This window comes from Macrobrachium nipponense, chromosome 21, assembly GCF_015104395.2.
Source record: "Macrobrachium nipponense isolate FS-2020 chromosome 21, ASM1510439v2, whole genome shotgun sequence".
In the NCBI taxonomy this organism is placed as follows: Eukaryota; Metazoa; Arthropoda; class Malacostraca; order Decapoda; family Palaemonidae; genus Macrobrachium; species Macrobrachium nipponense.
In genome coordinates this window covers 22,560,708-22,585,918 of record NC_087212.1, presented here as the reverse complement: position 1 = coordinate 22,585,918, position 25,211 = coordinate 22,560,708, and the positions used below count along the sequence as shown (strand labels likewise).

The 25,211-nt window shown below is 42.4% G+C and overlaps 1 protein-coding gene across 2 annotated transcripts in view; it reads right to left on the bottom strand.

The window, feature by feature from the left end:
- Positions 1-25,211, bottom strand: part of LOC135197837 (tyrosine-protein phosphatase non-receptor type 23-like) — a gene marked incomplete in the record, with an annotated part of 242,063 nt that overhangs the window by 56,986 nt on the left and 159,866 nt on the right. For both annotated transcript variants that reach the window (XM_064224997.1, XM_064224998.1), the window contains 2 exon segments: positions 21,578-21,709; positions 21,841-21,984. In XM_064224997.1, the coding sequence (XP_064081067.1) occupies positions 21,578-21,709; positions 21,841-21,984 (276 nt within the window).

Sequence of the window (25,211 nt, the reverse complement as noted above, 5' to 3'; positions counted from 1 at the left end):
CAGATTATTTTTTTACTAAATCCTAATAACTGACCTTAGAAAAATATTTTAATGATAAAATAAGGTTTCACATATATACTTACCAAACAATTACATTAGCTGTACGCTTTCTTACCTGGCAGTCGAAAATTCATATTCCTGGTGGTGGTGGCGGCACTGCCATCGTTTGTGTAGGTGATACAGATCCCGCCCACTTTTGGGAATACCCAGTACTGCTGAGCTAAACTCTCCAATTCGTTGAGCCGCAATGTCCATCTGTGGGGAGGAGGGAGGTCTCTGATTATGTAATTGTTTGGTAAGAATATGTGAAACCTTATTTTATCATTAAAATATCATTTTCACATAAGTGACTTACCAAACAATTACATTAGCTGACTCCACATTACCCGGAAGGTGGGTATATGGACAGCTTTATGAATAAAAAACAATAATCATGTGCTCACATTATATATAATGTTTGCAGTACCTTACCTTGTGAGAGAGCAGCTACAGGTAGACACTGCCTCTGGTCGGCGCTCTCATCACATGTAGGAGATGTGGCATTAATGGACAGGGTCATCCCTACTAATAGTGGGATTTTTGCAATCATGGAAGTGCACCGATGATTGACAGAAACTACAATAATTTGCCCTTGCCCTGGGCAAAAAGATCAGATAAAAACCACACAACACCATCACCTACACTAAAAACCATATGATACCCTTAACCAGATATAAGAACTGGTGGGTACTTCAGGTACATGTACCCCCAGGCTTCCCACAAACTCAAAAAACCTCAAATTCAAGGCGAGGAGATAGTAGAGGGAAAAAACCGGGTCCCCCTATGCTTCCTCCCCCAACACCATTCCCGCTACTGACAACGGTCCCAATCTAAAGCAGTTTTTGTAAGTAGTTTCTACCTCCTTCAAATAGTGCGATGCAAACACCGATTTCGACCTCCAGAAAGTTGTTTGCATAATGGAGGATAGAGACATATTTTGTCTGAAAGCCAAAGACGTTGCTACTGCATGAATCTAGTGCGTCTTCACTTTCACCACCCTAAGAGCATGTTCCTGAGTTAGGGCATGCGCTTCTCGGATCAAACTCCTCAGGAAAAAGGACATTGCATTCTTTGAAAGAGGCTGAGACAGGTCTTTCACCGAGCACCAGAGTCGGTTCGACTCTCCTCTCACAGTTTCTGTCCTAGTCAGGTAGTGTCTGATGACTCTGACCAGACACAATGTACGTTCCTCATCTTCTGACCCGAAGTCCGTTAAGTTCTTTATCTTGAAAGAACGGGGCCAAGGATTCGAAGGATCCTCATTTTTAGCAAGGAAGTCTGTTACATAAGAACAAACTGCATTGCCCTGGGCGAAACCCACTTCCTTACTCATCGCCTGCAACTCGCTTACTCTTCCTGCTGTGGCTAAGGCGACTAGGAATATGTAGTCTCTTCCTAGTTACGTCTCTCAAGGTTGCTGAATTCAACGGTTCGAATTGGGGACCATTGAGCCACCTTAAAACTACATCCAAATTACATTCCACTTCTTCAGGCTTGAAAATCTTGGAGGAACTAAAGGATCTGATCAGGTCACAGATGTCCTGATTTGACGAGATGTCAAGGCCTCTATGCTTGAAAACTGATGAAAGCATGGCCCTATATCCTTTAATAGTTGAAGTGGCCAACTTCTTGGCGTCCCTCAGAAATAACAAAAATTCCGCAATTTCTGTTATAGATGTTTCAGAAGAAGAGATGCTATGTCGTCTGCACCATGACCTAAAGACTCTCCACTTGGACTGGTAGAGCTTGGCAGAAGAGCTTCTTCTGCAGCTAGCAATAGCTTCTGACGCCCTTCGCAGAAAACCTTTTGCTCTGACCAGGTTCCTGACAGTCTGAATCCTGTCAGGGCCAAAGCGGACAACCCTTGGTGATATCGGTTGAAATGGGGTTGTCTGAGAAGCGATGGATTTTGTGGAAGTAGTCTGGGAAAATCCACCAGCAGATTGAGAAGGTCCGGGAACCACTCTTTCCTGGGCCAGAATGGCGCTACTAGGGTCATTGTCACATTCTGGTGCGATTGAAGCTTGTTTAAGACCTCTCTTATCATCCCGAAGGGAGGAAAAGCGTAAACGTCCAGTCCTGTCCAATCTAGCAGCATCGCATCTGTTCTCCAAGCTAGTGCTTCTGGAATCGGAGAACAGAAAATGGGAAGGCGATTGTTCCTCGATGTGGTGAACAGGTCTATTGATGGTCTTCCCCAAAGCTTCCAGAGGTCCTGACACACACTCTCGTTCAGAGTCCATTCTGTTGGTAACACCTGATTTACCCGACTCAGTTCATCTGCAATCACGTTCATTCTCCCTTGCACGAATCTTGGAAAAAGGGTGATCCTCTTCTTGTTCGTCCAGGTGAGGAGATCTTCGGCTATCTTGTTGAGAGAGAACAAGTGGGTCCCTCCCTGCTTCCGTACATATGACAACGCTGTGGTGTTGTCCGAGTAGACCGCTATGTTTCTTCCGGTAACTAAATGGTCGAACGCTTGTAGCCCTAAGAGGATGGCCTTCAATTCCTTCCCATTAATGTGCAAGGTCTTTTCTCATTCTGTCCACAGACCTGATACTCTCTTGTCTCCTAGGAGGGCTCCCCATCCACTGTCTGAGGCGTCTGAGAAGAACTGCAGGTTGGGGTTCAACACAACTAGGGAAATTCCTTCTTGTAATCTTTCCCTCGAATGCCACCAACGAAGATCCACCTTTATCTCTTCCGTCAGGGGAAAACTAGCGAGTCCGATTGTGTCTTCTGAGACCAATTTGCTTTCAGGAAGAACTGAAGCGGCCTCATGTGTAGACGTCCTAACCTGACAAAATTCTCCACTGAAGCCAGGGTCCCGAGTAGGCTCATCCATTCGAGAGCTGAGCAAGACGGGCAAACCAGAAATTGCTGGACTGTTGACAGGCAGGACTCTATCCTCTTCGGGGAGAAAAAAACCCAAAAAGCTAGAGAGTCTAGTATCATCCCTAAATAGAGAATCCTCTGAGTTGGAATCAATTGGGACTTCTCCGTGTTTATTAGGATACTCAATTGCTGTGTCAAAGTAAGCGTCTACTCCAAGTCCTTCACACACTGACGACTGGATCTGGCTCTCAGGAGCCAGTCATCTAAGTAAAAAGCTGTGTTGATCCCCATCAAATGCAGCCACTTTCCCAGAGGAGCGAGAATCTGAGTAAATACTTGAGGGGCGGTTGACAGACCGAAGCAGAGGGCTCTGAACTGGAAGACTCTCTTCTTGAAGACGAATGTCAGGAACTTCCTGGAGTTCTGATGGATGGGGACATGGAAGTATGCATCCTTCATGTTGAGAGACACCATCCAGTCGCCCGGTTGGATGGCTGACATTCCCAATCGACTGGTTTCCATTCGGAATTTCGTCTTCCGGACGAAGAGGTTCAGAGTGCTTACGTCCAAAATAGGTCTCCATACCCCTGATGCCTTGGGGACTACGAAGAGCCTGTTGGAAAACCCTGGGGAGTTCGTGTCTGTTACCTCCTCTATGGCCTCTTTGCTGATGAGCTCTTCTACTTCTTTGGCTAAAGCCAAAGCTCTTGTTGATCCTGTCAAGTATGCTGTCAAACAGACAGGTGTATTGGACAGTGGTGGATCCTGCGTAAATGTGATCACATATCCTTCTCGAAGCACCTGCATTACCCAAAGTTCTGCTCCTCTTCAACTCCATTCCTCCCAGTAGTCGTGGAGTCTTGCCCCTATGGGTGTGTGAAAGATCTTTCGATCATTTATCTGTCTTAAAGGAAGGTTTCTTGGTAGACTTGGAGGTAGTTCATAGGTTAGTCCTTGGTCTCTGCTGCCACCTCGATTACCTCCTCGAAAGGGATGCTTTTGTAGAGGGAAGCTTTGGCTCCTGTCGCTGGAGGTTCCTTAGGTCTTCTTGCTGACTGAGACAGTATATCATTGGTGGACTTTTTCTCGAGGTCCGACAGTACATGCTTGATGGTTTCTTCTGGAAACAGGTGAGATTTACTCGGGGGAGAACAACAAAGCCGAATTTTGGTTCGTGGTTACTCCTCAAGATGTGAAGGAGCATCACCGTTCTCTCTTCTTGAGAACGCTGCTCTTCTGTGAGAGTCCACAAGGCCAGAGAAGTCTCCTTGGGAGGAGGCAGAAACTCCCAAAGAAGGAACTTCTCCTGTCATATAAAACCTGTAGGTTTTATTCTGCAGCTTCGACAGAGGGAAGGCAAATAAAGCCATACTTGACTCCCTCTTCTTAGCAAGCCACTCTTCTACTTCCTTCAGTACTTTCTTTGAGGACTGAGAAAGAACTGGTTTCAGTAACCCCAAAGGCGCTGATCTCCTACCCTTCACAAACATCGACAGAGGGGAAGAAGGCGAAGCTGGTTCAAAAAAGTCCGAATACGTTTGTAAAAAGAACTTTAAAAGACTAGAATAAGCAGAAGAGGGCTTCGAATCCTGGTCTTGAGTTTCCTCTTCCGACAGGACAGCCGATACTCCGTCTTCCTCTTCCGTCTGGCTCCTTGTCTTCTTCAAAAAGACCATCAATTCTTGAAGATGATGTTTAAAGGGGCCCAAAGCGGGATCCTCTAGCAAGGATTTGGCCTTCGAATCTTCCTTGGGCGAAGTCGAGTCATGGCTGCTGTACGGCTCTTCGAAACAACACGAGACGTATGAGGCAAGCGAGTCGAAACAACTCGAGACGAATGAGGCGAACGAGTCAAAACAGCTTGAGATGAATGAGGTGAACAAGTCGAAACTCCTATCAACACACATCGAGGCGAGTCAGTCTCGCAAGCGTGCGAGCGCTGTAACGCACGTGAGTGTCTGACTCCGTCCGAAGTTACACTATCTGAAGAGGACTGACGATCTTCCCAGAAAATCTTGTCCGGAGCGAAACTGCAGGAAGGTTGTGGACTCCAGTGTTCCTTGGATTTCTTAACCCTTAAACACCGATTGGACGTATTATACGTCGACATAAATTGTCTGTTGGGTGCCGATTGGACGTATGGTACGTCGATATAAAAAGTTTTTTTTTAAATTCGCGGAAAAATACTCATAGGCCTACCAGGCAAAAAATTTTGAATCACACGCCTTGGGGGATACTGGGAGCTCACGGATCAAGGTGTTGTTTTGTTTACAATCGTTACCCAGGCGTGCAAGCGCGAATTTCTTTCTTCTCGCACTAAAAAACATCAGCGACACATCTCAGAAATTATTTCATCACTTTGACATAATTTTTGCACCATTTTATATTAGCTGTTACATGGAGTATTATATATGAAAATGTGCACAATTTAATGTAGAATATAACTAAAAATAACTCATGGTTGTAGCTTTCATCAGTTTAGAAATATTTTTATATAAAAAACTATGTGCCAAAATTTCAACCTTCGGTCAACTTTGATGCTACCGAAATGGTCGAAAAACGCAATTGTAAGTTAAATTCTTATAATCTAGTAATATTCAATCATTTATCTTTATTTTGCAACAAATTGGAAGTCTCTAGCACAATATTTTGATTTATGGTGAATTTATGAAAAAAACTTTTTCCTTACGTCAGCGCGGTAACTCTTCCGAAAAAATCATAAATTTTTTGTCCGATTGTCGTAATGTTTGCACCATTTTAAATTAGTTGTTACATAAAGTTTTATATATGGAAATGTGTGCAATTTCATGTAGAATACAACAAAAAACAATCCATGGTTGTAGCTTTTATCAGTTTTGAAATATTTTCATATAAATAACGATAAGTGCCAAAATTTCAACCTTCGGTCAACTTTGACTCGACCGAAATGGTCGAAAAACGGAATTTTAAGCTAAAACTCTTACATTCTAGTAATATTCAATGATTTACCTTTAATATTTTGCAACAAATTGGAAGTCTCTAGCACAATATTTCGATTTATGGTGAATTTATGAAAAAAAAAAAAATTTCCTTACGTACGTGAGGTAACTCTTCCGAAAAAAATCATATATTTTTTCGTCAGATTGTTGTAATGTTTGCACCATTTTAAATTAGCCGTTACATAAAGTTTTATATATGAAAATGTGCGCAATTTCATGTAGAATACAACAACAAATAATTTAAGGTTGTAGGTTTTCTCATTTTCGAAATATTTGCATATAAATCATGATAAATAGAAAAAAAAACACGTTCGGTCAATTTTGACTCTACCGAAATGGTCAAAAAACGCAATTGTAAGCTAAAACTCTTACAGTCTAGTAATCTAGTAATATTCAGTCATTTATCTTCATTTTGAAACAAATTCAAAGTCTCTAGCACAATATTTAGATTTATGGTGAATTTAAAAAAAAAAAACTTTCCTTCCCTCCGCACGCGGATTCTCCGCCATAAATCTCCGAAATCCATATGTCGCATTCTTGTAATATTTGCTCCATTTCATATTAGGCGTTTTATAGAGTTTTATATATGAAAATGTGTGCAATTTCATGTAGAATACAACAAAAAATAATTGAAGGTTGTAGCTTTTCTCATTTTTGAAATATTTGCATATAAAAAATATATAAAAAAATTTGACATTCGGTCAACTTTAACTTGTCCAAAATAGTAAAAAACTGCAATTGTAAGCTAAAACTTATACAGTATAGTAATATTCAATCATTTATCTTAATTTTGAAACAAATTGGAAGTCTCTGGAACAATATTTCGATTTATGGCAAATTTTTGAAAAAAACATTTTTTTACATCCGCGTGTTACGAATTCATGCATCATTTTGTGATAATATTTTCTCTGTGTTGCTTTTATCATTTTACAATGTGTTATATACCAAAATGATCGCAATTTAGTGTATAATACAACGAAAAAAATTAACTCATTAGCTTTAACCGTTATGCTCACAGCGCGATTCTAATACAATTATATATGAAATTTTGTTTTCGCGCTATCATATATCGCATTATTTATATATGATAATGATATTTTTTCCTTTCTGATGGTTGCATACTAAACTTCAGGCAACGACAAAAAAAGGAGCCAAAAATTAACTCTTAATCTTGAAAACTAAGCACGCTGTGATTTTTTGAAAAAAATATTTTTTCCGCTTCAGCGCTCATTCCGAGACCCCCCCGGTATACGTGAGACGATTTTTATTATATCCCTTCGGCGTTAAAGGGTTAATAGGCGGCGACATCCCTCTCGCACCCTGGGCATGTCTCTTCAAAGGACGTGACGCTAAATCACTCCACACTTTTCGCCTCGACACAGGCGACTGCACTTCCGAGTCAGACGACAACTGCACGTCACTGATATCCACGCCTTTCCAGCAGCGTTTCCTGGGCGCTCGTGAGTCGACTACGTCAATGGAGTCGGCGACTGACTGTGGGCAAACTCCCCCACTCTCCATCGACCTCCGGTATGTCTTCTCCCGGGAGCTGGGGAGCGGGACAGGGACCTTCGTCTAGGAGAACAGGGGGCGGTAACGGACAGCCGGCCTCCATCGGAACACGGGACACTGACACTTGGGCCTAAACCCCACGGGCCCTTTTGCACCTTAACTTCTCCACGAACACACGAAACGGACATTGTCCAAATCCATAACAAGATTTTTGCCAAGAACCTCGAAATTTGTCTTGTCCATCTTAGACTCTAACATCGAAATGGTTGTTGGGATCGGGGAACATTGGGTGATACCTGGTCTGGAGTCAATTTGGTACTGGCAAGTTCGGAGGCCTATTCAATAGGTGAAACAATATTAGATAAAAGTGGTGGAAGAAGCTAGTGGGACGGTTTTGTTCGCCTCTAAAGGCACCGGGAGTTGTCTCTACTCGTAGTTTTACTACCTGCTCTAAGTAACTGCTTTCCGTTTTCCTATCTTTGGTCCATTTTACATCCAAACTTGGGCTTGAAAAGTCTTCCAAACCCTTGTTCATGTAAACTACGGCAACTCATCACAAGTTAATTCCTTGCTACAGCACTGACCCCTACATTTTTAACACATTTAAGAGTGGACGGATCAAAACATAGTTTAGCTAATCGAGTTTTGGCAGCCACTGTTTTGCAAAACCTAACTGAAGCGAATAACTATCATCAAGACATCTTCTGTAAAAACTAACTTGTTTAATAACTAGGCAGCTAACCTGATGAAGCAAAAAGCCAACCAAGAAACATTGTACATCACCAAAAAGAAAAATCCGAACAATGGCGACGAAACGTCGACTGCAGACAACAAACCACCAGTGGTTACCGGCCGTGGCAGGCAGAAAACAAAATTGAAGAGTTTAGCTCAGGACAGTACCGGGTATTCCCGAAAGTGGGCGGGATCTTTGTATCAACCTACACAAATCGATGGCAGGCGCTGCCACCACCGCCAGGCCAAGGAATTTGAATTTTCGACTGCCAGGTAAGAAAGCGTACAGCTAATATAATTGTTTTGTAAGTCACTCATGTGAAATCCCAAAATTAATAAAAAGTCCCAAGGTGATAAAATAACTGTACATCTCCAAAGCCTTAGAGTAAAATATATGCACACGTGTGTGTACGAGCATGTTCATAATGTTTTTAAAAAATGTACAGTACAGGTAATACATCTTTGGAAGACCCCCAAAAAAAATTGTTGTCAGACAGACACGTGATAAAGGAAGTTGAAGGTTGTACCAGCAGGTAAACATTCATAAAAATTAAACAATTAGTTTTGAAGGTATGTCAATGCAGAGTTAGTAAATATCTTCTGAAGCAAAAAAAATGCCTTTGTTACAGCAGAATCTCTGAACTAACACTTTTGCACTCAAGTAATGAGAAGGAATTTATTCTATTCTATATGTAGTAGTTAGTAAAATACGTACACTATTAAAAACTACATAACGTATTCAAAACACACATATACATCGTCAACTTCATATGTCACAGAATTAACAGTCCATTCCAAAGCAAGTGAAAACAGAGATAAGAAAGAGATGAAAAAGTGGGAAGGAATAATGGAAAATACAATTTCTACGGTAAAAACAATATTAAAAATGGGTCCATAAAATAAAATGAAGAATTAAACAAAATATTGGGATAAACATTTTTTGTAAGTGATTGATATTACAGTGGGTACCTCGAGTTTTGAGATACGAAATTTAATCCGTTTTCGAGGTGGGACCTTTCGTATCATAGCTTTTTCGTATCTTGGACGGCATTTTATGACATGTAAAACAATTGGCTAACTCCGTCCAAGCCCTCCAAAAAACACCCCAGTAAATTCATTCATAATAAAGCTAAAATTGACCTTAAATAATCAATGAAATACTACAACCAATTTGGACCAATTCAATACTTAACTTAATACGTTACTGCTAATATACCTGTTAAATAAAGTGTAATTAGTTGTACATGGTATATAAGAATACTGGTTGCTATATACGTACGTATGATAAAAAGTCAAAAGTTGGAAGCTTACCTTTCGTAGTGAGGCTAGTCTCCGAAAGAGTGGCGACAAGGAAAGGTGAGGAGGACAAACGGCAGATACGTACATAACACTTAACTTTATGGGAAACACATAAACAAATGTAAGGAAAAATAACATTAAACTTTGAAACTTTTACGAAAACACATTAACAAAACTGTAATATTTTTAACCTTAAAAAAAAATAAAAAAATTTTAATAAATTTTTTTTCTTTCTTTTATTTTTACATTTTTTTTTATTTTTACTTTGTTATACTTTACGTTGTTTTTTTTTTTTTTTTAATACAAAATTTCAACTTCTTCAACCACTTTCAACTTTCGTTTGTTTTAGTTATCACTTGGTTCTTGCCTTTTTGCTTACTAGTAGACTACTAAAGGCCATCTTTTAAAAATAACAATATCCAAGGAAGAATTTGTTGCTTCTGCCTACTTTTGACAATGTTCCATGAAACGACTCGGGCAAATGTCAATGACTGAACTGTGCAAGCATATGACCTGTGTAAGCCTTTTCCCGGTGGTGTCCTCTTTTGCTACAAATGACTGCACCTTATGAAAAGCAGCTCAGAGCATCCTTAAGAGTTTCTGCTGTTGTCATAGGAGGTCGTCGTCCTCCTCCTGCGTGCTGCTAGAAAAACTCCTCTTGAACAATGTTATTTGTTGATCTCGTCAAGGGAAAATTCTGGTTTGCGAAACAGTTTTCAGGATCGTCAACTGTTTCCTGAATCTGACAGGCACCAGCTTCGCCACGTCCGAATCCCTCCAAAGTCTCGGGGGCGGATACAGCATCAGGCCAGAAGTTTCCCCTCCATGGATGGAAATTCAAGGCTCGCCTCGAAACCTCCCTGCCAAGGCTTGGTCGATGAGTCAGATTGCATATTACGGATATCGAAAATGCTCCTTCCAAAAGATTCACGCAATGTGAGGTTTGAGTATCGTTGGATTGTCAAAACATCTCTTGAAAAGATGTTTCATACTACAGCGTCTTGAAGTTCGATATCACTTGCTGGTCCAATGGGCTGGAGGAGAGGGATGGTGTTAGGTCAGAAGATAAAGAACCTTGGATGAAGAATACTCCGCCTAGGGATATCTTTCCTCTAGGCCAGGAGGATGAGCAGGGGAGGGCATTGTCCAACACCAGGCAGGCAGTTCAGAGGGAAGGCGTTCTTCTTCCAATATTTCTTTCACTGGCCCAGGCCGAAACAACAGATTTACCCACTAGTGTTGAACAAAAGCCTCCGTTAAACCAAGGGCTTTGCGCATTAGCCCTCCACATTCACTGGAAGCTTCTCCTTGAGCATTTTTGGGTGGTGGCCTTGAAGGCTCCCAGGAGTCTCAGAATGATAAAAGCAAAGTAGGGCTTCACCTTGCCAATCCCCACTGGCGTTTGGAACAAAATGCGAGCGTAAGCTTCCTCCAAGGAACTATTCTTTCTCTTATCCTTGATTTTCTTCCTTCCCCCCACCCGTGTTTTTGGCTAGGATGTTATTGGTATTCATGCCTTTTGAGACGGTTTGGAGATTGGCCTAGGCCACCTCACGATCGCCTTAGGTGCTGTCTCACCCGTTGGGCCTCACTCCACGACCGCGACGAGGCCAAGGCGATCACCAATGGCCAGCCACCCAGCGTCAGTCCCCTCACGACTTCCTCCCCCCGTCCAAGGGGGGGTGGATCATGCTCGTTCCCTTTCTTGCCCCCCTCCACGCTGGGGTGGATACGGAGTTAGTAGGGGGACCACGCGAACGCTTTGGCTCGGCTCGTCACCGTTTTCTCATCACAGGAGTTCTGGGGGGGGTTCCCTGCTCGGCCGTGAGCCTCAGGTTGGCCACCAGGCTCGGCCTCGCTCAGATCCTCCTCGGTTCTCGGGCCGAGCTCTCTCCTCACCCCGAGTCACCACCCTTCACGCTCCGGCGGATAGGGGCTCCGGCACCGCCAGGCCCAAAGGTTAGTGACTGTAGAGAAGCTCTGGCATCTGTTTTTACCTTTAGCATTTTTACATTTATTCTTTACATCCTTTATGTTAGCCTAAGTCGGCAGAGACCCTGTTCACCACCCGGGTTCACCACTACTTATTCTAATATTAAGTTTTTATGGCGGCGTTATCCTCCCCGCCATTAATTGCTGGGTCCCCCTTGCTCCTCACCCTACCGCCGTCCTTGTAACTCCTCGCTCCGGCGTAATAGGTTTTAGGTACTACTGTTTCCAGGTGATATTTTCGTCCTCCGGCAACGACCGGGGACACACTGATTTCCTAGTTTTTGACCAAACTCTATCTGGACAACTCACCAAATTACATGGCAGAAGAGCAGGTAGAGACCAAGCCTTAAAATTGTCTAAGCTGGACTTAGTCCAGCAAGTCAGTGTTGATACTCATGTATCATTTTACACAACAGAAAACAGATAGTTATTGGAAACGATGAGGAATCAGATGAAGCTAAAGTAAACTACCCGGGTTGTGCCCCAACAAGGTAAACAGTGCTTAGCTGCATTGCTGTTTTTTTTTGTTCTTATAGATTGTCAGAACATAGACAGTAATGGTTAACAGGGACTCAGTATAGTGAGTAGTTTTGCCTGCTCGCATGGACACAAGAATAAGTAAAGAAATTTACTTGTGATGAAGATAGGAACTCGCTACAAATGAATACCTTAACAAAGTTATATGAATGGGCAGAGGTAAATATGATATTGTTATAAATACAACTAAAGTTTCATACAGTAACTTAACCTCGGCAGATTATATACGTACGCTAAGACTCCGTTCGTCCCTGACAGAAATTCAAATTTATCGCGCCACTCGCTACAGGTTAGGTCATGGTTGATTCTACCGGCCTGCCCTGGGCGGGGCAGGACTGAGGAACCATTCCCGTTTTTGTTTTGTTGGTTGATTTTTTTTTTTGGAAGGGAATTCCCTGGGTGTTTTTTTTTAGGTTTTCTTTTACTCAATATATTTTCTCCTTCCACCTGTTCTCCATGCGGGGAGGGCTGGGTGGGTGGGCCCTAATCGTTAATATATCTGCCCAGGTAACAGTATGTATGAAACTTTTATTGTAATTTATAACAATATCATTTTCATCACAATCAACTTTTACCTGTCGAATATCTACATAGCTGATTGGGCAACCCCTTCGTTCGGTGGGAGGGTAAGAGACAGCTACCTACTGGAAATAGACAGGTAAACAAAAACATCTGTTGTAGGTATTAAATTAAATTAAAGAAACCTTGGTTTCCTACCTGATAGGTGGGTAGATCCCTTTCGTGGGGTTGTTTTCCCCGTTTAAGTCCTTGCATCAACCTCCAAGAAACTTTAAGCGAGATATGTGATCTATGGCCAAGAAGATTCCTTGGGGTGGGTCTGCCCGGAAGGGTCTTATCCACTTACTCGGCAGAGCCTGAAAGGACTTTGTCAATTGGGTGCTGATACCCTTACTTACCTGGACAACACACCCTTATTAAGGAGCAAACTAAGCCAATCCCCGACCACATGACTCCTAACCACCCATGTTTAGTTGTTAAAAAACTTGCCTCCAGAGTTTATCCCCAACTCTTTCGCAACCAACCGTAACTCAAAAACTACCAATGCCACAAGCACACAATCAAATTTCAAAAAAAAAATTTATCTATTACAAGATATCACAACGAGTTGCCATTACTGAAACTGGAAGTGACTGGCCCGCTTGTGCGGCCAACTGCAACTTGCTTCATCAGAAAGTCTAGAACATATCTATAAGACCTTCTTACAGTAAAAAAAAGTTTAAAGGAAAAATTTAAGGATTGTTGTAAGCTCCTGTACCCAGGATTGTGCCCGCAGAAACAACAAAGGGACCTCTAATGGAAAAACATTTTTATTTTCATAGGTCACACGCCACGTTCCTTGCAAAATAGTGAGACCGCAAAACTAACCATAATTATATTTCCTCCAAATAGTCGTTTCTGCTTCAATATTCTTCAGCGACAGTATTTCTCTGAAAAGAGAGAGACGTCGCCACGTGCTCTCACTTCCATTGAGCTCTTTTTACTCTCAGGTGAGTTTTAAAGAATCAGTCCGTGCAAGGCTTTATGCGCGTCATAATTACGTTCCTGACAAAAAAAGGCTAAGGCATTCTTAGACATAGGTCTTGATGGATCCTTCGACTGGAGGCACCAGAGGCCATTGTCTAGAACCTCCCAACTGTTCCTTTTTGTCTTTAAGTAAAACTTTAATATGCCCCGTTTACTGGGCAAAGAGACCTCTCCGGTTCCGGTTCCCTGCCTACGATAATACCAGCCTCTAATCCTTTTTACTTCGAAGTTTCTCGGCCAGGGGTTCGAAGGATTTTCATTCTTCGCTAATGGCAATAATTCCTTGAAGGAACAGATGGCTGAATCTATTTGAATTGAACCCGACTTTGTCACTAATCTCTAAGGGGTGCAGTTTCGCTAACCCTTTTTTGGCCGTTGCCAGAGACAAAAGGAATAAAGACATTTGCTCGTTTTATATCCACGAAACGGAGGGCCAAATGTAAGGGTTGTTCCAAAATCTCTCTGAAGCCAAGAAATTCAGCACTACGCTCTAGATTCCAGTTTAGGGGGAGAAGTCATTCTAGACTTCTTGGTTCTCAAACACGACCTAATCATATCATGCAGGATCCCTTATTGTTTCCCAAATCTAGGCCTCTCTTCCTAAACAAATACTGCCGAGTTAGCATACTTCTATAGCCCTTTCTATCGTGGCCTACGGAGAGGCTGCGGATTCTTCCCTTGCTTAGAAATAACCCAGAAAAATCAGCCATTTTCTGCTACAGAAGGTACTGGAGGAGGAACAACTTCTTTGACTTACCCACCACCTTCTAAAAAAAACCTTCCCACTTGGATTGGTTAAACCCGGTATAGGGTGGAAGTTCTCCGGGCTTCTAGCGATCGGAGCTTGCTGCTTTACTAGAAAAGCCTCTTCCGCTCTGACAAGTCTTTCGATAGTCGAAATGGCAGTCAGAGCAGAGAGCGGGGAGGTTTTTGGATTAGAAAACCTCTCGAAGTGTGGCTGATCCTGAGAACGATCCCTCCTTTTGTGGAAGGGATCTTGGGGAAGACACTCTACTATCCTACTTCCAGTACCCATCTGGAAAAACCCATTCTTGAAGCTGGCCAAAAGGGGGGCTATCAGGGTCATTCTTGTACCCTTTGAAGTCCACAAAACTTCCTTGAGTACTTGTCCTAGAATCTTGAATGGGGGAAAATGCGTAAACGTCTACCTGAGACCAATTTTCTAGTTAGGAAAGGCGTCTACTGCTGAAGCTCTTTGGGATCTTCTACTACTGAAACAGAAGAATCCTTCCAAGTTTCTGTCGGTGGTCGTGTTGAGGAAGTGGGCAAAGAGGTTGAGATGAGGAGTTCCCCAAAGAGACCAGAGCTTGAGGCAAAACTTCTGAGTGGCGGTCCCTCACTCGGTATGAAGGGAGACCTGGTTCCTCCTGCTCAGCCTGTCCGCAGTCGTACGTTCCCTTACTCCTGAAGCGAACCTCGTCAAAGAGAGGAGATGTTCCTTTGGGATTGTCCAACAACAGCCATTCTTCTTTTGTTGAGTTCGGTAAAGGGGCAATACGAGTGAGTACCTTCCTTGCGTTCCGAATGTATGCCAGAGCTGGTTGTAATTGTCCGCATTCACTTTTGTACTATTTTGTTGCATACTAAACGGTTTCGAAAGCTCGTTTAGAGCTAGGTGTAATCAGCTATCAGTTCTTTGCAGTTTGTTGTTGACCATACACTTTGAAGAGCATTCCAAGTTGCCTTGACGCTTTCTCTCTTTTCCAAAGTTGCTCCCCTCCCAACCTTTTTCCGACGCGTCGGAAAAACAATACAAGGATTTTGGGCTCTGTAATTTTCCAGGGAAGGAAGTACCTTTGTTTTTACCCTCAGTGGGAGTAACCACCATTCTAGAATTGTCGGTTTTATCAGTATCTGGAATGGAAAGAAGTCCGAGCGGAGTACCTGTCTTCATGTTCCACGAACTTTTCTGAGGAAGTAACTGGAAGGAGGACGGTAGCTGAAAGTCTTCCTAGATGAAAGAAACTGCCTCGAGAGAGGAAAGGGTCCCACTAACAGTCTTCAACCATTCCCTCCCGCCGAAGTCCGTTCCTTTCCTTAGGAACGAGAGAGACTTTTTCTTAAACCTCCTCACCTAGTCTCTCTTGAGAAGGAAATACTCGAAAACTCCCGCGAATCCATCCGAATTCCCCAGATAGACCAAGTTTGGATGGCTGGGGTTGAATCAGTTTGGGACTTCTCGAGGTTCACGAGTAATCCTAAAGTTCTTTATTTATGGTTTGTATGTCACAGGTCAGGTTCCTACCAACCAACACTGTTTCCTCTGACGTTTGCTCTGATAATCCAGTCCGTCTAGGTTATAGGAGGATATACTGAGTTTCCTTCAGATTGAAAGCCATTCTCGCCACATTTTTCAAAAGGTTTCCGTGAAACCTGAGGGCGCCGTCGGCCAAAGGCCGAAGCACAAGGCTCTGAATTTTGGAAGATCCTTCCCCCCACCGTCATGAAACGGAGGTGGTAACTTTCTTCGACGAAAGGATGGATCGGGACGTGGAAAATAGGCGTCCTGGGAGATCCAGAGACACCATACCAATCCCCTTGGCGAAGAGCCGCCAGGGACTGAAGCAGAGGTTTCCATGGCGAAACTTCTGTTTTATTTTGAACAAACTTGTTCAGAGCGCTGACATTCCAGAAACTGGTCTCCAGCCCCCCGAGGCTTTCGCAAACCAAGAAAAGAACGATTGTTAAAAACCCCACCGGGGAGCTTTGATCCAGCACAACAAGTTCTATCAGCTCTCTTGTTGCCCACAATCTGATCCACCATTTGTTTTGCAAGAGTATTTTCTTTCAACACAAGGGTCCTTGTAATTGGCTGGGACAACTTCCCTCGGAGTTGACGTCAGGGGAGGATTGTCCAGGAAAGGAACTGAAGATATCCCTTCTGAAGAAACCGACATCAAGAGCCAAGGGTGTCTGTGTCGATGTGAGTCCAGGCCTCCGCAAATCCCCAGGAGCCTGGCACCTACTGGTGTTTGGAGGGAGCGCCACTTCACTTTCCCCTTTTAAAGGGGCGGAACGATGGCTCGACCTCTCTTACTCGGTCGTTTTTCCTTTTAGCTGTAACTCCTAGTGGGAGGGCCACCTCGAAATAAAAGGGCCGCAAACAGGAGTAGAGCGCCACTTTCTTTTCCTTTTCCCTCCCACCATCACTGGTCTTCTTCCCTTCCTGGACGATTGCAGGAGAAGATCCTTGATCGCTTTCTCCGTCAGAGATCGGGAAAATATCCTTCACCAACTGTGGACGGGAAAAAGAAAAAAGAAAATCAAGATCTAGGGGCGAATAAACAAAGCTGCTCTTTTGTGAATGTGATCACTGCTTTCGTCAAGAAAGCGCCTAAACACACGATCTTCTTCTTCAAGAGACCCTTGCCTTTCAAATAAGGAAGAAACTTCCCGCCTGAGCCGTCTTTGTCACCGCCTTGGTCAATACCATGACAAAATTGCCAGGATAGTACATCCGGTTCTAGCCCATTCAGGGGCATTGAGCCTTCTTTGGACATCACCCCAAGGACCAATCTAGAAAGTTAAAGACTTCTAAAGAATGGTGAAATAGTCCCTTGGAGGAGATGATCCAACTCTGAAAGTCCCCCCAAGGTAATCTGTAGCCGTTGTGTGAAGGCTATGTCTCACTGGATGCGTTCTACCAGACTGGAAAAGGTTCAGGCTTCAAGCTGAAGCTTGGGAGAGTGAGACCCATATTTCTCCCCCAGTCCTGGTACCTCAAATCCCTCTCTTGCCCGTAACGGTCTAGGGGAGGGGAGGCATGCAAAAAAGACCTGTCCTAACTAGCTCTTTTCCTTAGTTAGCATCCAGTTATCCCTGCGATTTGCAGAGCTCTCTTCATAGAAATATCGGTCGGTCTCATCTTCAAGAAACGCCAGACGATTTTCGGAGTCTTACGGAGCATGAAAACAGTGAACAGAGGCGAAGGAGGGAAGCGGCAGGGATCAATAGCATCCTCGTATTCCTGGAGAAGGAGAGCTGTCCAAAACTTTGTAAGTTCGACAGTCCTTCTTTACCGGTGAGACTCCCGTCCTCTGATGTCCCTCTTCCATAATCGGATCAGTAGGAGAGGCCACTTCCCGTTCTGGGTTTCCTTCTGTCCAAACCACCTCTCTACTGGATGGAGACAAACCTCCTAATAGGAGAGGGGCTAACTAAGAGAGTGTACAGAGGACTCCTATGCTTGACTGGTCTGCTTCGTACCTTGGGCTGGCTCCATTCGCAGCTTTGGCTGGCCGCCTCGCTACCTGGCTGGCGCCTTCGCCGCCTTGGCTTGATTCCTCGCGCTTGGCTGGTCGCCTCGCCCGCCTGGCAGGATCCTCGGCAGGCTTGGGCTGGCGTTCTCGCGCCGTGACTGACTCTTCGCACTTGGGCTGGCCGCCTCGCGCCTGACTGGTGTCCGTCGCGCCTACTCAAAAGTTCTCGCGCCTGACTGACGCCTTCGTGCCTTGTTGAAGTCCTCAGCGTCTTCCCTGGTTGCCACATCCTTGCGTGGTACAGATGCTTGTCTGGAGCCTCACGCGTTGGCTGGAAATGCTCACGCCTGGTTAATACCTCGCACGCTCGGCTGAAGCTGCTGATCTGGCAGACGTATCCCGATCTGGGAGAATAACCTCTGGTTGGTCTGTAATGCGTTTCTCGCTTGTTCTGACCTTTTCTTTAACCTTAGGGAGGAAACGCTTCTCGTCTGTAGGACGGCCTCGCGCTTGGCTGGGTCGCGGACGCGCTTGCCGATGGTTGCGAATCGAAAATCTTCCCACCGAGTCTCTATCTGAGTTCTCAAAAGACTCACGTTCTCACAGGAGCCTCACTTCCTGGTGGGAGAAGGAAGACGAGTCTTCCTTGACCTGGCAGTTCTGGTCGCTTTCTTACGAGGAGGATTCCCTTCGAAAGGGACTTCCTACTAAGGCGGGACATGCTGCTCCTAGCACCGCCAAAATGATCCTCTTTGGACGCTTTCTCCGCTGCCGTCTTCTTGAACACGGGAGAGGGAAGACCTCGAAAGGCGTGTTGGCCCCCATCATGGACGGGGCAAAAACCCATCTTCGCCTTCTTGATAGAAGGAGGCGCTTCTTCCGAAAAGCGTTCTGGGCTTGAATCCAAAACAGGTATCTCTCCAGTGCCTTTTCAGGGGCCTTGGTACAAGTCCGAATCCACTTTTCCAACCCTCGTTTAGGAGAGGGAGAATCGGAACGAAAAAGAGAAGCACTCTCTGAGGACGCTTTTTCGATTATCGGGTCCTGCGCAGGCTGGTCCTATATACAGCAACCTGTCTGAAGGGGACGCCTGACCGGGGGGCTGGAATTCTCCACAACTGCCCGTACAGGCTTTCGACGTTTCCTTCTCCTCTGGGCTTTGGGTGGAGCTTGGAAGAGGTCTAGGCCTGGCCTGGGAGCGTCGCAGAGACGGTCAGACGCCCCCTCCACAACACTGGGGACACTCACTTCACCTAATAATCACTTTCACAGTACCTTACCTTTCCTGGTAGCCATTTTTGATTCTCATCCTGGTGAAGAAGCGTAGCCTTCAGATCAGCAATTTACCGATTGCGAATCTGAATGCTACGGCCAGGTGAGGGTCCAATGATACAGGAATCACATAATTAAGAGAAGAGTTTAAGAATTATCCAAAACGGCTCAATAGGCATTGTACTAACTAACCCCCGCCATCTTAGATGCAGCCCTTGTCTGACTCTATCCCTTTCATAAACTTCTTCAAGTAAGAAGTTAAGAGTCTTCCCATTTCCCTCCAACATTGAAACCGTCTCACACTTCCATGACAGGTGTTAGAAATAGAACAATCAAAACCCCTACATTTGCGAAACATACAGTGTGGAGGATCAACCGGAAGCATTTCGGTATCCTCCACCTTGCCAGCCTAAGTATTCACACACATTCTCACACAACAACTTGACTTGAATCCAGAACATTCTGAAGAAAAAATTCAAAAAAAGCAAAGTCCAAATCGTCAGTTCCACAGTAAGCGAATGCCGAAAAAACAACTATCCATGGTTACGTCACCGCCCAAAAGGTCCAACAATAAAGATGATCCAATTGCTTAGAAAGCGAATTCCAGTTCAATACGGTGGGCAGCAACGATGTTGATACCATCCCGGACTACAGAAAATATATGAGTAGAAAAGAACGGAATGGTTCCCTAGTCCCTGCCGCCCAGGGCAGGCCGGTAGACATTCACCTGATAGCCTTTGTAGCGAGTGGCGCAAAATTTTGAATTTCTTGTCGGGGACGACGGAGTCGTTAGCTATGTATAGTTATCTGACAGGTAATGTTGATTGTATGAAAAGGATGGAATTTAACTCCTGATAAATTTGAACTCAAAAATTAAATTATGGAGATAGAGAAGGAAGCGTATGCATATAGGGGACCTAATAAAAATGGGGCGGAAGACAATCACAAATTCGGAAGCAGTTAAACAGACCTTGGTGTGATGTTGAATAGGAACATGTTAATGCAATGATTCAAATGCATTCTAATTGGCAAATGTAAAGGGCAAAGGGTGTGGCGAGCGAAGTTCTAAAGAGGGGGGAGGGGGGAAGGAGGGCAGGGGAGAGGGGGGAGGAAGCAAAGAAGGAGAGAGGAGGGAGGCAGGGGGGGGCGGGTTGGAGGGGGGAGGAGGGGGAGGGGGAAGGGGCGGCAAAAGCAGAAGGAGGGAAGGAGTAGAAAAAGAGGTTAAAGGGCAAAAAAATGGGTGAAATGTCGTTACAAAACACTTCGTAAAACAAGAAAAGCCTAGAACAGCATGATTATGCTTTATAAAATGTTATGTTCTGTTAGTCCACTTGAATATTGCAATATTAGTACCCACACTATTTAAAACTAATTAAATAAAAGGATAAAAATTGAAAAAAAGAAGTGTACAAAGGTCCTTTACAGCTAGAATAGAAGTTAAGGATCTTGACTACTGAGAAAGACTACAATTTTTAAAATTATATAAGTTTAGAAAGGAGAAGAGAACGCTACATGATAATTCAGGCATGGAAACAGAGAAGGAATTGCCGAAAACATCATGGAGCTAAAAATATCAGAAAGAGCAAGCAGAGGTAGATTAATAGTCCCCAAAACTATACCAGGAAAAGTAAGGAAAGCACACAGGACATTAATCCACTATGCGCCAGGATCAATAAAGCAGCGTCTATTCAATGCGTTACCAGCTCATCAGAGGAATATATCAGGAGTGAGCATAGATGTGTTTAAGAATAAGCTTGACAAATATCTCGGCTGCATCCCAGACCATCCAAGATTGGAAGATGCAAAATATACCGGAAGATACATTAGCAACTCTCTGGGAGACATTAGAGGTGCCTCACACTGAGGGACCTGGGGCAACCCGAACAAGATGTAAGGTCTGTAAGGTAAGGTAAAGGTCCCTCCCCCCCATAAATCATGAATTTCCATCTTTTGATATCTAACATACTGTATTCTCTCTCTCTCTCTCTCTCTCTGCAAGGTAGTCTCAGTGTCTGTCTCTCCTGTCAACAAGCAAGAACAGGAGATAGCTAAATTGAGGAGGGAAGTAGAAGAATTAGCAAAGGAACTTAGGGAGTTGACAAGGACAAACGCAAAGGCAACAGAAGAGAAGACAGGATGGAAAAGGAAATTGGAAACCTACGAAGAGAAATTACAAACCTTAAGAAAGAAAAACAGGAATTGAACAACGACATAGTAGAAAACGGTGAGAGCATAGTGGAGATTAGAAAATTGCTAAAGACCAGAACCAGAAATGAAACTGAAGCAAGTACTAGACAAGGCACAAAGAGAGAAGCTTACAAGGATAAAAATAATGAATTCAAGAGAGCTGTTGGCAGAAGAGTGATAGCAGCCAGAAAACATGAATATCCCCTAAAAGGAATCAACACATCGAATAGATTTGCTGTGCTCTCAGAAACAGAAGAGGAATATCTTGAAAGGGCATTTCTCACATTCCCTGGAAGAGGATGTTTGTTATTTCAGTAAATTTTTTGGTTAATCCTTTGCATACTAAAGTAAAAAGATCAAGGCAATATTTTGTAATCTATATGAACTTCCTAAACTTCCCCTTAACAGTATAGGGATTAAATTTCTTACCTCAGCCTCCGAATTCAGGCAAACAATAATCTCAACTTGTTGTTCCCATACCATGGTCCAAAAGTCTATAAATGTTGCAGGCATTGGAGCTTGTGTCAATATTAAAGGAAAACTTTGATCTGTTGACTTTATCTGTAAATATATTGAATAAGGTTAAGATAAAGGATATAAGAATGAAGAAAAATTTTCTCAAATAAATGTGAATTTGTTTATACTTCCAACCTTTACTTGGTACAGCTTATAGCAGCTACTGATTAACTGACCTGAACATGTGATGCATTAATATAATCATCCCTAGCTGATGGAAGCTTCACACGAGTGTGATCATAGGGTAAGATATCAGCAAATCGGTTCTTCAATGGATAACACCTTGCCACAGATACTTTTAATTCACCACATTCCTTTTCCTGAAACAGAACAAACCTTCCTTAAAGCTATTTAGGTTTTATGCAATTTAATTCAAATCTTTCAATTCTAATTCTTATTCTGAGAATAAAAGTTACACCAAACACTTCAATATGTATGCAGTTTTGAAATTTAAAGGACCATTGCATGTACGTATAGCAATTTTGAGGCCAATGAAAAGTTCTCCAGCATAATTACCAGTATTCCCTCTCATAAACAAAGTGCATGTCTTGTAAGCTTTGTGTGAATTTAAGGGTATCGGCGGGGTCGGGGGTTAATTTTGAGTGACGGTGTTCAAACTTGCACAGGTGTTACCTCTAGTTTGACTAAAGATGCACACAATATTTCAGGTGAATTAGATAAAAACTCTTTTTTTTACAAATATTTTTCTTTAAAACATAGCATTTTTTATTTGTTTTTTAAAGTGTATCTCCTTCCTTATTTATCATTCAATTTAAAGAAAAAAGTAATAGCAGAAAGTTTAATACCTATCAAATAAAACGGCAAATTCAGAAATCCAATATGTGATGTGTGCTATTTAAAAAATATATTTTAAAAAATTCAATAAAAAATACCCTAAAATTATGTATTAGATATTGGTAAAAAAAAAAATTTGAGAAAAACAAGAAAAATAAATCTGCCGATGTGTTCTCTCACTATCTTTATTCCAATTGCTTTTTAGATTATTAAAATCCATTCATAAATAAGGGAGTTTTTAGAATTTGAATGTAGAAAATGTATGTTTTGAGAAAAACGCAGTTAAAGTTTGCTAACCAATTATTTTGCTTTCAAAAGCATATAAAGTTTCTTGGGAAAGCCTAGATGGCGTCTGTTTCCTTCTTTTTTCATAAGAGATATTATTCCCTCTAAAAAAAAAAAAACATTTATCACTGAAAGAAAATAGTTTATATTATTTTTGGGGGGTTATCGTAGAACGCCACACTACTCTTGTGCTGCCAAGTTTTTAGAAGGCTAATGAGCCCCTCCTTCATATCCTCCTTTTGATGTTCTTTGCTTCTTTTGCTTTCTTGAATGCATAGCAGACCTTCGTTTCCTGGTCCTCTCTTTCATCTGAAGGCCTTTCAGGTTTTCTCTTGTCGTTTTTCTCATAATAGGCAGCAATGAACTTGGTGCATAGCCGATATTATGTTCCATTGCAGCAATATGTTTTGATATATAAATGAAGCTGTTGTTTCACCGATATGTTCTGTTTTCACACTTTCAGATGACACCTCACACTTACACGTTAGTTTCAAGTCAACATCAAAACTGTTTTTATCAATTTTAAGTGTTATATTGCTGTCACACTGCCCGCAATACGTCGAACTAAAAGCGTCTTTTAGAGCTCTCAAGGGTAATGAAACTATTTGCCCATCATTGCTTACACTCAGAAAGTCTTCTTTTTCAGTCATATAACTTCTCAATAAAAAAAAAACTCCCTAGGTTGGCTCCTGATAAAACACTGACATCACCTGCTACATCAGGGACAGCAATTACATCTTGAAAATGCTCATTCTCTTCCTCCTCCCCCTCCTCATCATCAGATAACTTCAAAACAAAGTCGTCGGTGCCATCATCATCATCATCTTGATATATTTGTGCAAAGGAATAATAGATTTCCCTCGGAGCTTCGTAATAGGAAGTATTTAGCATCTCTTCAGCACACATGGCAGGTGGCGACATGTCAGAAGCTACATTAGCTCTCTATACTTTAAGTTTCAAGATAAGTTTTGATATTATGAGAGCTTGCTTCCCTTCGTTTACTAAACTTCTTTTTTGGCATGTTAGTAGTATATATAATACACAATTGATGTCTAAAAGTCTGAGGAAGTGTTGCAATTGATTGAAAATAACAAATACACGATTGCATAAAAAAAATACAAGAATTCTCTCTCGAGACAAGTGGCTCGCGTTATTCAGTCATGGGAAAAGTTGCCATCTTTATCAGGAAAACATATTGTACGGCATACGAAACAAAATGCAATGAAAAGAAACTCAAATACTTAAAGAATGAATGGAAAATGAAATAGTAAAACCACCCCTAACCAGACCTTTAATTCTCTACTTGGATGTGGCCTTTAAATTGGCCTTTAAACCATTTAAAAAGCTTTGTATTGATATTATCTTACGTGAGGCAATGGCCGGGACCCAGATGTATGGAAATATGACGATAACTAATTTTCACGAATTTGAGCCAATTTCGCCAAAATTACAGGCCGCCGATACCCTTAACTGTAAACTTTCATATTGTTCCTTAACTGTAAACTTTCATATTGTTTCTTAACATATAAAAATGTAAAACATAACAGTTACTTCCAACAAATACTATCCCAAAAATAAAAAATATGAAAAATCACCCTTATGTCATAAATATCCACATTAAATAATTAAAAAGTACTTCAATACTGATTTAGTTATTTTTTAAAAACTTTCAACTCTTCTTTATAATAAAAAAAATACAGTGGAACCTCGGTTTTCGTATGCCTCCCATTTTGTACGTTTCAGTTTTCGTAGACTTTTATTGTCCGAAAATTTGTCTTGGTTATCGTAGAGTTCCTCGGTTTTTGTACACTCGGAAACGCTCCCTCCGGGGCCCAGCATGTAACCGGGCCGCATATTCCCAAAGTGCACTCAACGTTCGGCCAGACTCCGCCACTATGGCCACTGTGGGCATAGATATCTCACTTTCCTTACAGACAACGCATTTCGCTCCGCAATACTGCCCACTTCATTCTTCTCCAAGTCATTAGCTTATTTTGTTATGTTTATTATTTTTATGTTATATAAACATGAAATCATTTGAATCTGGTGATGGTTGGCTGTCCTGCGCAGTTGAAGCTCAGCATCTGCACAAACAAAAGCACTGTTCTTCACAATTTAAGCTGATATATTTAAACAAGGAATATAAAATTCTCTTGGTTGTTTTGCTTCTACTTATATTCAATAAACTTTTGCTGTGCTTTATAGGCTTCTTTTGCAGATGACGCATTAGGCTTCCACATGCTGCCATCTGTTGCCATTTTTACGTACTGCTCACTCACTATGCCATTCATTCTTCTCCCAGATGTTCGCTGATTTTGTTAACTTTTTATTATTTTTATGTTATGTCAACATGACAGTTGATGTATATCCATATTTACAATAGCAGTACGTATACATATTTTGCTATATAAATCAATATTATTCATAGATTCATTGCAATATCATGCTAGCCAAAGTTTGTTTAGAG